The sequence below is a fragment of the Miniopterus schreibersii genome (assembly GCF_964146895.1).
Source record: "Miniopterus schreibersii genome assembly, chromosome: 18".
Taxonomy (NCBI): Eukaryota; Metazoa; Chordata; class Mammalia; order Chiroptera; family Miniopteridae; genus Miniopterus; species Miniopterus schreibersii.
The window spans coordinates 2,612,761-2,627,198 of record NC_138121.1 but is presented as its reverse complement, the minus strand read 5'-3'; the positions used below and the strand labels follow the sequence as shown (position 1 = coordinate 2,627,198).

General features: G+C 55.1%; 2 protein-coding genes across 2 annotated transcripts; one reads left to right on the top strand and one right to left on the bottom strand.

The window, feature by feature from the left end:
• Nucleotides 1-32: 32 nt before the first annotated feature.
• LOC308547997 (beta-1,4-galactosyltransferase 3-like) lies at nucleotides 33-7,832 on the bottom strand (the record flags this gene model as incomplete). The annotated part of the gene is made up of 7 exons (XM_081119018.1): nucleotides 7,766-7,832; nucleotides 3,846-4,123; nucleotides 2,076-2,311; nucleotides 1,204-1,391; nucleotides 520-642; nucleotides 259-363; nucleotides 33-186 (listed from the first exon to the last, which is right to left on the bottom strand). The coding sequence occupies exons 2-7, from the start codon at nucleotides 4,120-4,122 to the stop codon at nucleotides 33-35; spliced, it is 1,083 nt and encodes a 360-aa protein (XP_080975144.1). The 5' UTR covers nucleotide 4,123; nucleotides 7,766-7,832.
• A 155-nt stretch (nucleotides 7,833-7,987) lies between these two features.
• On the top strand, nucleotides 7,988-11,392 carry LOC308547996 (cytoplasmic tRNA 2-thiolation protein 1; the record flags this gene model as incomplete). Its single annotated transcript, XM_081119017.1, has 3 exons — nucleotides 7,988-8,102; nucleotides 9,423-9,970; nucleotides 10,857-11,392. The coding sequence occupies exons 2-3, from the start codon at nucleotides 9,463-9,465 to the stop codon at nucleotides 11,390-11,392; spliced, it is 1,044 nt and encodes a 347-aa protein (XP_080975143.1). The 5' UTR covers nucleotides 7,988-8,102; nucleotides 9,423-9,462.
• Nucleotides 11,393-14,438: the final 3,046 nt, after the last annotated feature.

The window sequence follows — 14,438 nt, the reverse complement described above, 5'->3', positions numbered from 1 at the left end:
TTAGAGATTCTCTTCCAGCCTCCAGATACCCCTTAGCTTGGCACTGGGGCTCTTGGGGCTGGGACATGGATGTCCACAGTGAGGTTGGTATAGAGGGGCTGCAGCTCCTTGGAGAGCAGCGTGTAGCCCAGTGAGTTCAAGCCATCATGCCGCCACCTGCGTTGCATCAGGGCAAGGAAGCCAGGACTAGGGGGAGCGACAGCCATGTGAGCCCAGGGATGACCCAGGACCAGCCACTCCCTTCTAACCCCAACTCACCTCTTGGGACTCTGCTTGTGGCTGGGGTCCAGCCCCTCCTCCAGCATGTGGTAGCGGCCAAAGAGCAGATGCGGTCGTGAGAGGAGCATCCCGCTTAGTTCCAGCCTTAGAGGGTAGAGGGCAGGGAGGCCAAATGCCTGTCTCCTGTGATAGGATCCCCATGCCACAGCCTAGCCTCTCAGGCCAGGGTGGCCTGTAGTTCCCACACCATGGAGGGACCTGCAGCCCCCGTGCTAGGCGCCCTGGAGCAGGGCCCCTTACCTGGCAGCGATGTCTTCATCCTCACGATCCCAGCCCCAGCATGTGTTGGGAAAGCCATTTATCCTCAAGTAGTGAACTGGGCGCAGGGCAAACACTCCTCCAAGGTAGCCTCGGTAGGGAAGCCTGGAGAGGCAGAGAGGGTTGGAAACAAGGAATTTCAGGTAATAGGCCCTGGCCCTTTCCTAGCCAGGATCTCCAAGGTTAATTTCTGGGTTAGCCCTTGTCCACTCACCCCTGTGATAACATCTCCCCTGACCCCTAGGAAGTCCCCTTGCCTGATCCTTGGGTAGCCCTTCCCCTGATCCTTAAGATAGCCCCTTACTTGATCCTGGCATATCTACTCCCTGAATCATCTGACAAGCCCATCTTGTGACCCCATTGCTGGCCCCTTCCTGATCTCTAGTCGGCCCTAGCATTCATTCCCATCCTCTGACCTCAGTTAACAACCTGTCTACCTACCACTTTATTAAGTGCATCCTGACTCCCTTATGAATAACCAATTCCACCCCCATTTGACACCCCATATCCAAAAGGAAGATTCTTCACTGTCTATGAGGTCCCTCTCCAGGTCCCATTGTCCCCTCCCTGCCTCAACCCTAGGGATCAGGATCTAGATCATAGAGATGGATGGCAAGATCCAGGGATGAGCAGGGCCTGGCCAACAGTCCACCTTCCTCCACGTACTTGTAGTTGAACTTATCAATGGCCACGGACACATGGGCAGGGAAGATGTCACAGATGTAGAGGTTGCGGTTGTCCTCCGGGAGTAGGTTCACATCGTGGAAAAAGACACAGTCCCAGTCTTCCTCTTTCATGGCCTCCCAGAATCCCACATTGCGAAGCTTGCCCCGGTTGAAGGCGGTGTTGTTCACCTGGGTGGACAGAGACGCTCAGTGTCGTCCTCACCAGCAGGCAGTTGTGTTCTCTCACCTGCTAGGCCTATCCTCACCTTTTCCAGTGCTGTTCTCCTGCCTGGAACCCCTTCTTATTCCCACTGTGGAGCTGGAAAACCCACACTTGTCCAGGAAGGTGCAATTCAAAGGTTACCTCCCCTGGGAAACTTTTCCTGGACTCCCAACCCCATCCTAGGCAGAGCAGTAACTTCAGCCTCTCAGTTCTCCCTCCTCAGCCATGTTCAAGGTTCTCAAGGATCACTACCTTCAAGAGGCCATCTGAGGGAGGCAGAGGCTAGGAGCAATCAGGGACCCCCTGGGTCTGTTTCTGTTCCAGCTAGACAATGACTGGGTTTGATGTCTAAGAACCATGAGAGGACTTGCCTCTCCTCCCCAGAGAGGCCCAGATTCAGTGAAACTGAGCCTTTCCCTCAGACAGCCATTCAAGCTGATCCCAAACTCAAGCCAGTCGAGAGACCAAACCTATAGCCCTCGGCTCTGATTGCCCCCCATTCAAGATCTTCTTGACTCATAAGCCCAGCCCCCAGATACTCTCTGGCCCAGACACTCTTGGCTCAGAGTGACAACTTCAGCTCTGGCTGCCCAAGGCCATGCTAAGAGCCCCCTGCCTCTTGCCTTTGGTCCTCCCCATTCTCACCATACCTGATTCACCACGTAGATGGCATAATGCAGCTGCTGACGCTGCAGGAAAGGGTGCAGGTGGAAGAGCAGGTGCTGCAGGTGCTGGGCTTGCCCGTAGTAGGGCACCACTACTGCCGTGCGGTGCTGTGTCCAGCAGCCGGGTGGCCAGTATTGGCCTCCGGGCTCCACCAGTGGGTTCTTTTCCACCACCTGTTCCAGTGTCAGGTTCTCTGGGATCATCACCTTCAAGGGGCCACCTAAGAGAGGGAGAGGCCAGAGATTATCAGGAACCTATGCCAGAAACCCCACAACCCAGCTATACTGGGTTGAATCATTCCCAACCCCCAAATTCCTGACCACCCAGAACTTCAGAATGTGACCTTATTTGGAAATAGGATCTTCACAGACATAATTGGTTAAAATGTGGTTATATTGGATTAGGGTCAGCCCTAAATCCAATGACGAGTGTCCTTATAAGGCCATGTGAAGCCCCTGAGAGAAGGCAGCCATGGAGACATAAGTTAAAGTGATGTGCCCACAGGCCAAGGAACACTGGGGATTGCCAGCAACCACAAGTGCAGGGAGAGGCATAGAATGGTTTCTCCCTCAGAACTTCTAGGAGCAACCAAACCTGGCCACACCTTGATTTTGGACTTTTGGCCTCCAGAACTTCTAGAGAATAAATCTCTGTTGTTTAAGCCACCAAATTTGTGGTACTTAGTTATGGCAGCTCTGGAAACTAATACACAAGCACAAAGGGCTCTGAGGTTCCTCTGTTGGCTCAAAAATGCCCTGCCCTCCTGGTTTTCCCTGAACCTCTCAAAATCTCCTCCTCTGATTCTTCCTTCCTCTCTCCCCCAGCTCCTATGTTTCTCTCTTCTCCCCTCAGCAAGCTCATCACCTCCTATAGCTTTTCTTCCTGTGGGCCCCAATGGTCCTAAATCTGCCTCCTGAGCTCCAACCCCAACCAGCCTCCCACGTCTCCTCCTGAATGGTTCTCAGGCTGACCACTTTCCCTGCATCTCAGAATATTGTCCTTCTCAATTCTCCCCACCATGGAGGGCTCCACTGTCTGCCCACTCACCCCCTGCCTCCTCTCTTTCTGTGGTGGACCATATTTTTTCCAAAGATGGCTACAACAATGTCTTACCCAACATTCCCTTCTTACAATGTGACTAACAGTCCTATTGGAAGATGCGTCAGGGTCCCCACCCTTTAAATCAGGTATGCTTTTATGACTGTCTCAATGAATGGAGTATGGCAGAAGTGATGTTATGTGGCTTTTGAGGCTAGATAATCAAAGGCCATATGGTTCTGCCTTGTTTAAGCAAATACTTGCTTTTGAAGCCATCAGCCACCATGTGAGCTCTAGGCCCACCTTGCCTTGAGGAAGCCTGAACTAGCCCATTGCAGAGACATCATAGAGAGATCCTGAGATCACATGAAGAGAACCAGGTGCCCAGCCAGTTTCTGCCACACCCACCCCTTGCTGTTGAAGCTCTAGCCACATCTCACTGCAACTGCATAGAAATCATGGGCCACAACCGCCCAGCTGAACCCTTCCCAACACTCCTGACCCACATAAATTTTGAGAGTTAATGAATGTTTTAAAGACACAAAGTTTTGGGGTGATTCACTATGATGCAGCAATAGTTAATCAGCTCTCTCTCCACCTAAAGCCACCAGGTCCACAGTTTCTGCTTCCAGGTTTTGCTCCCTCCTCAGCAATTTCTTGCCAGCTCCCAAAGCCTGAAGTAGGGTTGGGGTGTAAGAGGCCCCCCACAAGCTTACTGATGTAGGGTGAGATGATGGGGCAGTTGGGCAAATCCTCCCTACTGGTGTCCACATGGTGGATCTGGCTGATGTTGGAGTACACGTCCTGGTGAGGGATTCCTAGAGAGGAGACCTGGGCCACAAAGGGAAGCTCTTCTCCCACCTCTGGCTTGTCTTGTATGAGGAAGTGCAAGGAGGTGAAGCCATGGTGGCGGTGGTTTTGGTAGAGGAATAACCCCATAAGCAGCAGTTGTAACCCCAGAAGTAATAACAGGAGCCCCTTCTGCTGTTCCATTCTGGGAAAGGAAAACAGAAGGTCATTCCTCCCATTTTGCAAATCCCTCACTTCTGTGCCACAGAGTCCCCATCTCCTGCACCCATCCTTCCCTGATTGACTTTGCACACTCCACAGAAGGGAGACCAGAGTGAGACACTTCCTGAGGCCACTCAAGGCCACACCATCTGTGCAAAAAACTTGCCTTGTACACACCTTCAGCCTCATCTTGTCGGCCCGGTTCAACACTCAATCTCTCTAAGGCTTCATGTCCTTGTCTGTAAAATAGGGCTTACTGCTGGACCAGGCTCATTGCGCTAGGACATGCAATGTGCTCAGGTCAGGGTATGCATTATTCCAGGAATGGGTCAGGTTCTCTCACATCTCCAGCATTTTTGCTTTGTTTTAATATATTTTTTATTGATTTCAGAGAGAGAGGAAGGAAGAAGAATAGAGAGATAGAAATATCAATGAGAGAGAAACATCAATCGCGTGCCTCCTGCATGCCCCGTACTGGGGATAGAGCCCGCAACCTGGGCATGTGCTCTGACAGGAAATGGAACCGGTGACCTCTTGGTTCATGGATCAACATGCAACCACTGAGCCACCCCAGCTGCGCTGGATGTCATTTTAAATTTTCTATTAGCCACATTTATAAAGTAAAAATAAAACAGGTACAACTAATTTTAATATATCCCAATATATCAAAAATATTACTACTTCAGCATGTAATCAAGATAAAATTCGGGAGATATTTACCATTTTTCACATAAAGTCTTCTAATCTGGTATATACTTTGTAGCTCAATTCAGACTAGCTGCAGTTCAAATGCTCATTAGTCACATATCGCCAGTGGGGACCATACTGAACAGTTATGCCTAGGACATCTGTACAGATTCCATGTGTGCCTGGCAAAAACCTGTCTTCTCAAATCACTGGGTAGAGGAATCCATTTCTGTCCATTACTTCAAGCTTGTTAGTGGAGACTTAGTTTTTTGTCTCTTTAATTACTGAGATATATTAAAATGTCACAGTGCTTATAGAATGGGTTGATTTCTTGTCATCCTGTTAACGTTAATTTCTTTTGAGACTATGTTGTTAGGTGCATCAAAGTTCAGAACTGTTTTGTCATCCTGGTTATTTTTAACTAAAAATCTATCTTGCTTTGCGGTTAATGCAGGTAAACTTAGATTTCTTTGGATTATTTTCCTGGTAATCTTTTCCCACCCTTTTACTTTCTCACTTTCTGAGTCTTTGGTTGCTACATGCAGGCCTCATGTAAATAGCACGTAATGTTTTCTTAAGTTTCTTGGTGATAGACGATTTTGCTAGTTCCTATTCTTTCCACAGTAAAACCTTATTAAATAATAGCCCTGGCCAGTGTTGCTGAGTGGTTAGAGCACCGGCTGACACACCAAAGGGCTTCAGGCTCAATTCCTGGTCAAGGGTGCATACCTGGGTTGTAGGTTCCATCCTGGCCCAGTGGGAACACCTGCAGGAGGCAACCAATCGATATGTCTATCTCACATCAATGTTTCTCTCCCTCTCCCTTCCACTCTCTCAGAAAATCAATGGGAAAAAATATCCTCGGGTGAGAATTAACAACAACAAAAAATTTTAAAAGTCCCCTGAGGGTCTACTGCTCTAACCCGATGAGGGCTATATCTCTATTTACGGGTGAGGAAACATAACTAGCTCAGTTACACAAGCAGGATGGAAGTCCCAGGATCTGAAACAGGCACCTCAGTCCTTAACTACCTATCTATCCCACAGCCAGCTTCCTGCCTGAGCTTTGTGTTCAGTGGGATTCAGGTAACAGGAGACGAGATGTAAGCTGGGAATAGTTCAGGAAGGGCCTTGAATATTTTGCCTGCTCTGTACCAGGCCTTGTGCCCACTGATGCTGGAAAGCCAGATTCAAATCTGACCAAACCCCTCACTCAAGGGGTTCCCAGCCCAGAGAGACAGTGAAATAGACACAGAAGGTGACAGGGCCTCTGACAAAGTGAGGGACCAGAGGCTGTGGGAGCCCTCACATGGCTTGTTAATCCAGTGCAGTGGAGGAGGGATCCTGTAGGCTTCCTGGAGGAAGTACATCGTAACGCTTTACATGTGCAAATTCATTTAGTTCTCCCAAAAATTGCTATCATCATCCCCATTGAACAAATGAAGACACTGAAGCACAGAAAGGTTAAGCCACTTATTCAAGGTCATACAACTTAGTAAGTGGGCTTAGTCACCCGGGCAGGCTGGCTTTCACATCCCGTTTTCTTCATTTATGCCCAGTCTGCAGTTTACTTTCTTTTTACCAACTTCTCACTCAAAAGTATGTGATTGGTCTTGAGATCTGCTAACATATTAAAGAAACTTTGAAAGCAGGAGACTAAAACCAACACAGAAACAGCTGAATATGTAGAAAACCAAGGTACAGTACAATACCACTTAGGCCAGGGTTCCCCAACCTTGGCACTACTGTTGTTTTGGGCCAGATAACTGTTACGGGAGGCTCTCCTGTGCAGTGTTTTGTGGCATCCCTGACCTCTACCTACCACGTAACAGTCACACCCTTCCCCTTGTCCCCTAGTTGTGACAACCAAAGATGTCCTCAGATAGTTCTGGGGGCGGGGGATAACATCACCCCCAGCTGAGAACTGACAGACTATCTGTAGATTGCCTGAGGTTCTGAAATTCCCATCTCGCTGCCTGTTTTAAAAGAAAACTTAGGCCTGGCCCAGAAAAGGAAGCCTTCCCTGATTGTGAGAACTAAATGAGAAGATAATCCAAGTTTTCTGTTTGGTCAATAAACACTTTCCATGTTAACTCATTTTTCTTCACAAGCATTCCGCGAGTAGGTGCTATTACTGTCATCCCCTTTACAAATGAGGAAGTTGAGGTGGTGCATGGGAAGTGCCAAGCAGTGCCTGGCACAGGCGGACTGCTCATTAAGTGTTGTCCCCCCACCCCACCCCACCCCGGCCCCTCAGGTCCCGGTTAGCACTTGTAACCTCTGGGCTCCTGCAGCCCCTGACTCAGGTGCCTACCCATCAAGCCTTATCATCCTATCTCCCCGACCAGGCCTGACACACCCGTCTCACAAAATGAGGCCTTAGTACAAAGGAAGCCCCAGGAAATGAATGAGTCTGATGACCAGGGTTCAACCCTTACAACAGATGCCCCACCCACCCAGCCATCCTTCACTCTCAACCCTCCCTTATCAAGGGCTTCACAAGAGTAGACACAAGAGGAACTCAGATAATAACACACAGGACCGGGGGCTCGGACCTGGAGGGGTCATCCGTGTTTTGGTTTGGGGGGCTTGTGCCCGGGGGAACCCTGTTTCACGGGTCTCACCTGCCCTCCATCCCGAGCTCTGCCTTCAGCCCCACCAGACAGGAGGCGTGCGCACAGGTTACGGACCCCGCCTGCGCATACCCGCTCCCCGGGCCCGCGCCGCGAGCCTGGGGCACGTGCAGAGAACCGCAAACCTGGCTCGGTGGGCTTCGCGCACGCACCCAACTGCCGGGCAGCGGAGGCGCGCGCCAGGGGCCACCCCGTGTCCCCTCGGAACCTGCCCGGCGCACGCGTCACCTCTCCCTTTCGCACCCCATCCTTCCTCCCCACCCCCACCCCATACCTCCCCACCAGCACCACAAACTCTATCATACTCTCAAGAAAGCACGAAATCTGAGAAACACCCGCCCCCTGCTCGGAGCGCACTGCACAGTACGCGGCGCCGCAGCGCACACGAAACGGGCGCAGACGGGAAGTGGGCGGGGCGCGCCCGGAGCCGGCGGGGCGGGGCGGGGCGCGTGACGTCACCCCGAGGCTCGCCGGGAGCTGTAGGCCTAGCTTGTCGGAAAGGAGCACAGTTCGCGCTGCGGCCCGAGACGCGCACCTGGGAGTCGTAGGCGGGCGGACCCGAAGCCTTCTGGGAGTCGTAGTCTGTTTGCCCGCCTCCGCGTTTTCCGGGAGCCTGGACCTTCCAGCGCCCGTTCGGCTCGGGTGAGTGTCCCCTCTCGCAGCGGGCTGGTCTCGCTGCCGTGCAGGAGGGGGTGGTTTCTCTGTTTCTCTCCCGTACAGGGTAGGCGCCCCTGCAGAGATGGCACTCCTCTCCGCGATCCCCCAGTGCCCGTCTCCCGGCGACCCGCCTTGGCCTCAGAGGCCGGGTCTGACTCCTCGTTTCCACCACCCAAGCTGGGTGCGGTGCGATCGCACTTGCCTCTGTCCTGGTTACCACCTAGAGTGGTCAGGGCTGGCCAGGGGGCGCGGGGGGGGCATCGTGGCGGCCATTGGAGCCCAGGGGAGGCGCCATCAGGAAAGACTTCCTGGGCGAAGGCCCTCAGCTCTGCCATGCTCAAGTGAATTTCCAGATTCTCCGCCTTAAACCTATCCCCCTCGCAGTATTTCCCATTCTTCCCTATCCCGCCCCTCATCCCCACTAAACAGTCCCACTCTCCTTACAGTTACTCAAGTCAAAACCTTGTAATTGCCCCGAGCCCCCTGTGTCTCTCCCCCGACCACGTCCTGTGAGTCCCATCTGCTCCATTTCCAAAAGAGACCCAGAATCTGACCACTTCCCTCCACTTGCTCCGCGCCTCCACTGCGGCTCCCCTGGATCACCGCAGGAGCCTCCCCTCGGGTCGGCCGGCCGCTCTCCACGCTCTAGTCACACACAGCAGTCCGCGGGCGCTTGTTAAAATATAAGTCAGACCCTGCCACTCCACAGCGTAAAACCGCCCAGTGAGTCCTGTCTCATTGAGAAAAGGGCCAAGCTACTCACCCTGACAACCTCCAAGCCCCCGACCCTCTCCCGTTCAGCCACCGCACACTTTCCAACCAACCGAGCACAGACGGACGGCGCCCACCCTTCAGGTCCTGTGCGTCTGGTACTCACTCTGCCTGCAACACGCTTCTCATCCGGATCCAATGCCTGGCTCCTTGCCCTTCATCCCAGATGATAATTCCTCCATATTACTTCTCATTATTTTTAAAGTATCTCGATTATTTCTTACTTATCCATCGGTTGGTCCCTCCACTTGAACGTAGTGCCTGCAACCTTTCCTGTTTGTTCACTTCTGTGTCCCCTGTGCCTAGTATCCACTGAGTTGGTATTTGTTGGATGGATGGATGGATGGATGGATGGATGGATGGATGGATGGATGGAAGCTTGACCTGAGATTTGAAGATGCCTGGCCTGCACAGTGCTGAGGGAAGAGTGTTCCAGGCAGTGGGTTTACTCTGGGCGCTATCCAGGCAGCCTCCCTGGAGGCAACGACCCAACAACCCAGAATCAACCTGTAACGCGCCTCCCTTCTGTCCTAGTCCAGGAGAGGCGGACCCCTGCCACCGGCCCGAGTCCAAGATGCCCGCGCCGCAGTGCGCCTCCTGCCACAAGGCCCGCGCCGCCCTCCGCCGCCCGCGCTCCGGCCAAGCGCTGTGTGGCGCCTGCTTCTGCGCCGCCTTCGAGGCCGAGGTGCTGCACACGGTGGTCGCGGGCCGCCTGCTGCCGCCCGGCGCCGTGGTGGCCGTGGGCGCCTCGGGCGGCAAGGACTCCACGGTGCTGGCGCACGTGCTGCGCGAGCTGGCGCCGCGCCTGGGCATCGCGCTGCGGCTGGTGGCGGTGGACGAGGGCATCGGCGGCTACCGGGACGCGGCGCTGGCGGCCGTGCGGCGCCAGGCGGCGCGCTGGGCGCTGCCGCTCACCGTCGTGGCCTACGCCGACCTCTTCGGGGGCTGGACGATGGACGCGGTGGCCCGCAGCACGGCCGGCTCGGGCCGCAGCCGCTCCTGCTGCACCTTCTGCGGGGTGCTGCGGCGCCGGGCGCTGGAGGAGGGGGCGCGCCTCGTGGGAGCCACGCACGTCGTGACGGGTGAGCGCGTGCGCCGCAGCCGGACGCCTGTGGGAGGGGCGCGCGCCGAAGGGGCTGGGGCGCATGCCCAAGACGTGGAAAGGGGGCGCCCGGGTGCGTCCTAAGCGGAGGGTCTCGGGAGGCAGAGGGGGTCTGTGTGGGGCCCTGGGGCGGGCGGGCCGCGCGCGGCGAGCTGCTGGGGCGCCCCACATCCGGCGCACGCGCAGTGGCAGGAGGGCTGGAGGCGCCTGCTCCTGCCCGATTCTCCCGTAACAGCCACAGCCTGAGAAATGCCAACAAGGAAAATCACACGTTGTGAGTTTGCGGCAGGAGGACCTAGTGCAGGCAGGAAGGTGGGGATTGAGGAAGCGCTTCCCGAGGCAGCGAGACCCGAAGGCTGCGCGGGTAACTGGGTGACTGTCGGGGAGAGGCTGGGGGTGTCTGAGCAAAGGCCCGGGGAGACGCGGGGCCGACGGGGAGCCCCAGGGAGCCCAGCGCCTCCCTGGACAGACTCGAGTGTAAGATGACAGGGTGCCGAGTAAGTAGAGGTTTCGCTTGAGTTTTAGGGCGCCTGCTGCGTAGTCCCTTCCCCGCGCTCTGCTCTCCCGGAGGCCCTTCCGCTGGCCGCGCTCCAGAGCCCCCACTAGGTGCCATCTGGCCCTTCGTGTGCAGCGCGAGCGCGCGGTAAACTGAGACTGCAGGGTATTTGCAGTGAAGCCCTTGTGCTCCCTCCGCGAGCGGCACCTAGCACAGGGCGCGCCTGGTCCGGTAGGGGGGTGGCAGTGAGGGCCCCCAGCTGCTCCAGGGGAGCCCGTCCTCCCCGGTTCTCGCCGTGTCCACCCTCCGCCTCCACCCAGCTGCCCCCCGCCCCGCGCCCCTCCTGACCCGCTCCCCGTCTCGCCCCCAGGCCACAACGCGGACGACATGGCGGAGACCGTGCTCATGAACTTCCTGCGGGGCGACGCGGGCCGGCTGGCGCGGGGCGGGGGCCTGGGCTCGGCGGGCGAGGGGGGCGCCCTGCCGCGCTGCCGCCCGCTGCAGCTGGCCTCGCAGAAGGAGGTGGTGCTGTACGCGCACTTCCGCCGCCTGGACTACTTCTCCGAGGAGTGCGTGTACGCGCCCGACGCCTTCCGCGCCCACGCGCGCGACCTGCTCAAGCGCCTGGAGGCCGCGCGGCCGTCGGCGGCGCTGGACCTGGTGCACTCGGCCGAGCGCCTGGCGCTGGCCCCGGCCGCGCGGCCCCCGCCCGCCGGCGCCTGCTCCCGCTGCGGGGCGCTGGCCAGCCGCGCGCTCTGCCAGGCCTGCGCGCTCCTGGACGGCCTGGACCGCGGCCGGCCCCGCCTGGCCATCGGCGAGGGCCGCGGGGCGCGGGGCGAGGCGGGGGAGCCCAGCGGCCCAGAGCAGGTCCGAACTCCGGCCTCCGAGGCCGTCCTCACGTCCTAGGAACCAAGGGTCTCTGTTGGGGTCCGACCGGGGAGCGCGGGGCGCCTGTAAATGACACTGTGAATAAACCCGTTACCTTTGTCCCGGGCTTCAGCGTGAGGCTGGGAGGGGGTCGGAACCGGGTACCTGGGACCCTGGGCTCCTGGGTCTGGGGAGCAGGTGGCTGAACAACTTCCCCACCAACCAACACAGCATCATTCATCCAACATTTATTGAGCCCCTAATATATGCAAGGGGTTAGTGGAAAAAAGAATCATCTCACTCGTGGAGCCTACAGTCCAGTGAGAGAGAGACAACAGACAAGTAAATGCGTGCTATGAGGTCTGCTGAATAGAAAATGAAGGAACCCAAGGGGAAAGACTGTGAAGGGAGCTATTTTAGTTTGGGAGATCAGGGTTTCTTTGAGGAGGTGACTTGGGTAGAAACCAAAGTAAAGAAAGGGAGGTTTCCAGCCATGATGGAATATCTCTTGTCAGAACAATCCTTATACTGAGACCAAATGGAAAAAAATACATAATACCCACAATGTATTTGACTACATCAAAGAGCAGCCAAGGTGGCCAGGATCCCAGAGCAAAGGGCAGCTCATTCTGCAGGAGGGGCCAGAAGACTAAGGAAGCTGCCAAAAAGCACAGGCTGAGAGGCTGGGAGTCCGAGCTGAGTCTTCAGCAGCCTCGTGGGGCTGGAGACAGAAATGGAGCCTGGGGCTATGGAGGCAGCTAGGACTCGAGAGGCCAAAATCTTGGGGAGAAGGGAAGAGCAATGAGTTGAGCTCAACATTGTGCTCATATTTTACGTTGGGCAGTGTCATGGAATTTGGGAAACAAAACTTGATGTTCAGGGTCTCCGAAGAAAGAGAGGCCCATAAATACCTCACTTAGGACCCAAATAGAATTATAAATTAGAGTAAGGGTCACAGGCAAGTAGACCCAACCACAACACCAGAGCCCAGTTTCAAACTCACTTAATCCCACACTGGATTTTTTTAAAAAACATGTTTGTATTGATTTTCAGAGAGAGAGGAAAGGAGAGGGAGAGAGAGAATCATCAATGTGAGAGAGAAATATTGGTTGACTCCCATATGCACCCCAACCGGGGATCGAGCCCACAACCCTGGCATGTGCCCCACTGGGAATCGAACCAGTGACCCTTTGGTACACGAGATGATGCTCAACCAACTGAGCCACACTGGCCAGGGCCTACACTGGATTAGGAAGATTCCTACTCTATCTGCTTGCTAGATAGCAAAATAAGGGTAGCCCTGGCCGCATGGTCCTATTTACATTTAAACTGGTTAAAATTAAGTTTAAAGTTCCACTCCTCAGTCGTACTAAACACATTTCAAGTGCTCCACAGCCACATATCCCAGTGGCTACCGCACTGAGCAGCACCGGTACAGAATGTTTCCATCATAGAAAATGCCATTGTGCAGCACTGTTCTAGACTGCTAGAATCCAGAGGGAAAACTTTTCAACCAGAGCCTCGGAAAATCTCTACAATTTTTCACGCAAAATGCCCAGTATTCAAAATTTTATTTTTATTTAATAATGTACTAGCACGCCTGGGGATAGAACGAAATGGCTGAGCACCAAGAGGAAAATAGGGCATCCACACAGTCACGGGTGAACCAGGTGCAGGAGCTTCAGGCATGGACAGTCATCAACATGTTTAAGAAAACAGGTGCTAAAATGGGGACTTTCACTGTCAAATGAGAGCACATAACAAAAGACCCAGGCAGAAAGGAATGACTGGTACCAGACTTACCCTCCCGCTGTGAACAACCGTCACACCAGATGGAACACGGTCGGCAATGCGCTCCGCCTTGCTCCACCTGGAGCTCATGCTCCCAACTGCCAACCCCGATGAGCAACTCCAGCATCACCAGCCACCGCCTGTGTGCGCACAGAGGCAGTGGCCACGCAGACACAACAGCTTCCCCGATACATTTCTGTGGGCCTCTCCTTTGGACTCCCGAGCTGGCGGCTGGACATCTTGGCTTTCCGCACCCTGCCCCGCGCTCTCGAGTCCACCCGCACCTGTGCTTCAGGGGCGCTGCTTCATGATGCTCTCGTAGCGTCCTGCCGCCTCCAGAACATCACTTCCTGCCCCTGTCACATTGCGTAAGGCCTGGGCTTTCTAATAAATCCCTTCCTCTCATGGTCCTCTCGGTGGCTGTTTTCCTGATCGCACCGTCTGATGCAGCTCTGACCAGCTATACAGCCGATTTTAGACCCTGGCTAGTACCTCTTCCTCCAGGTATATTTACTGTTGCCTGTAGCAGGTGGGTCCCTGCAATCCGATCAGGGATTAAGAGAATTCAAAGCCCGGCTTCCATCCCTATGGGGGCTCATCCATTTCCAGTCCGAGGTCCTTGGTCGTCACCTGCAGCTTTTGACCTGGTCTGTAGGGCATAGGAGGACCACAGTATATGTTGGCCTCTTCCTAAATCAGAGGATGTGTGGGCTATTCTACAGTAAACCCATAAACTTCAGGATGAGAGACGGTCAGAGCATGGGATACACGGGCACTTTGTCCTACACCGTGTCCCCAATCCTCATACCTGCAGCTTCTACCCTGCGTTCTGTTCTAAGTTGTACTCCAGTGAAGACCCAGGACCGTGTCCCACAGCCCTCTTACCCCACACGTGCACAGCAGGGTCGGCGGCAACAGCTGGGCTGGGAGGGGCCAAGTCCAGGACGCTGGACATCACCCAGTCAGTCCCATCTCTCTGGAGATCGGGGTCAGTGGCAGGAGCAGCGGGCATCGAGGGCTCTTTCTGGGTTGGGTTTCCTCCAAACCCTGCCTCTCTCAGGAGCTCCCTTCTCCCCAGTGACAGCCAGGGAAGTGAAGACTGAGCTCTTCTGACCCCAAGTCTGGTGACAACCTGTCAGGGTGGCCCCTTTCCATCCCGCTCCCTTCTCGTGTCACCTGTCCCAAGTGTTTGTCCCCACCCCCTTCAGAGAAGGGATGAAGTGTGCTCCCTCTCTGTTCTCATAAATTCTCCGAACATATCTCTGGGAGTAGGAGGGTCTGGAAGCCAGGACCT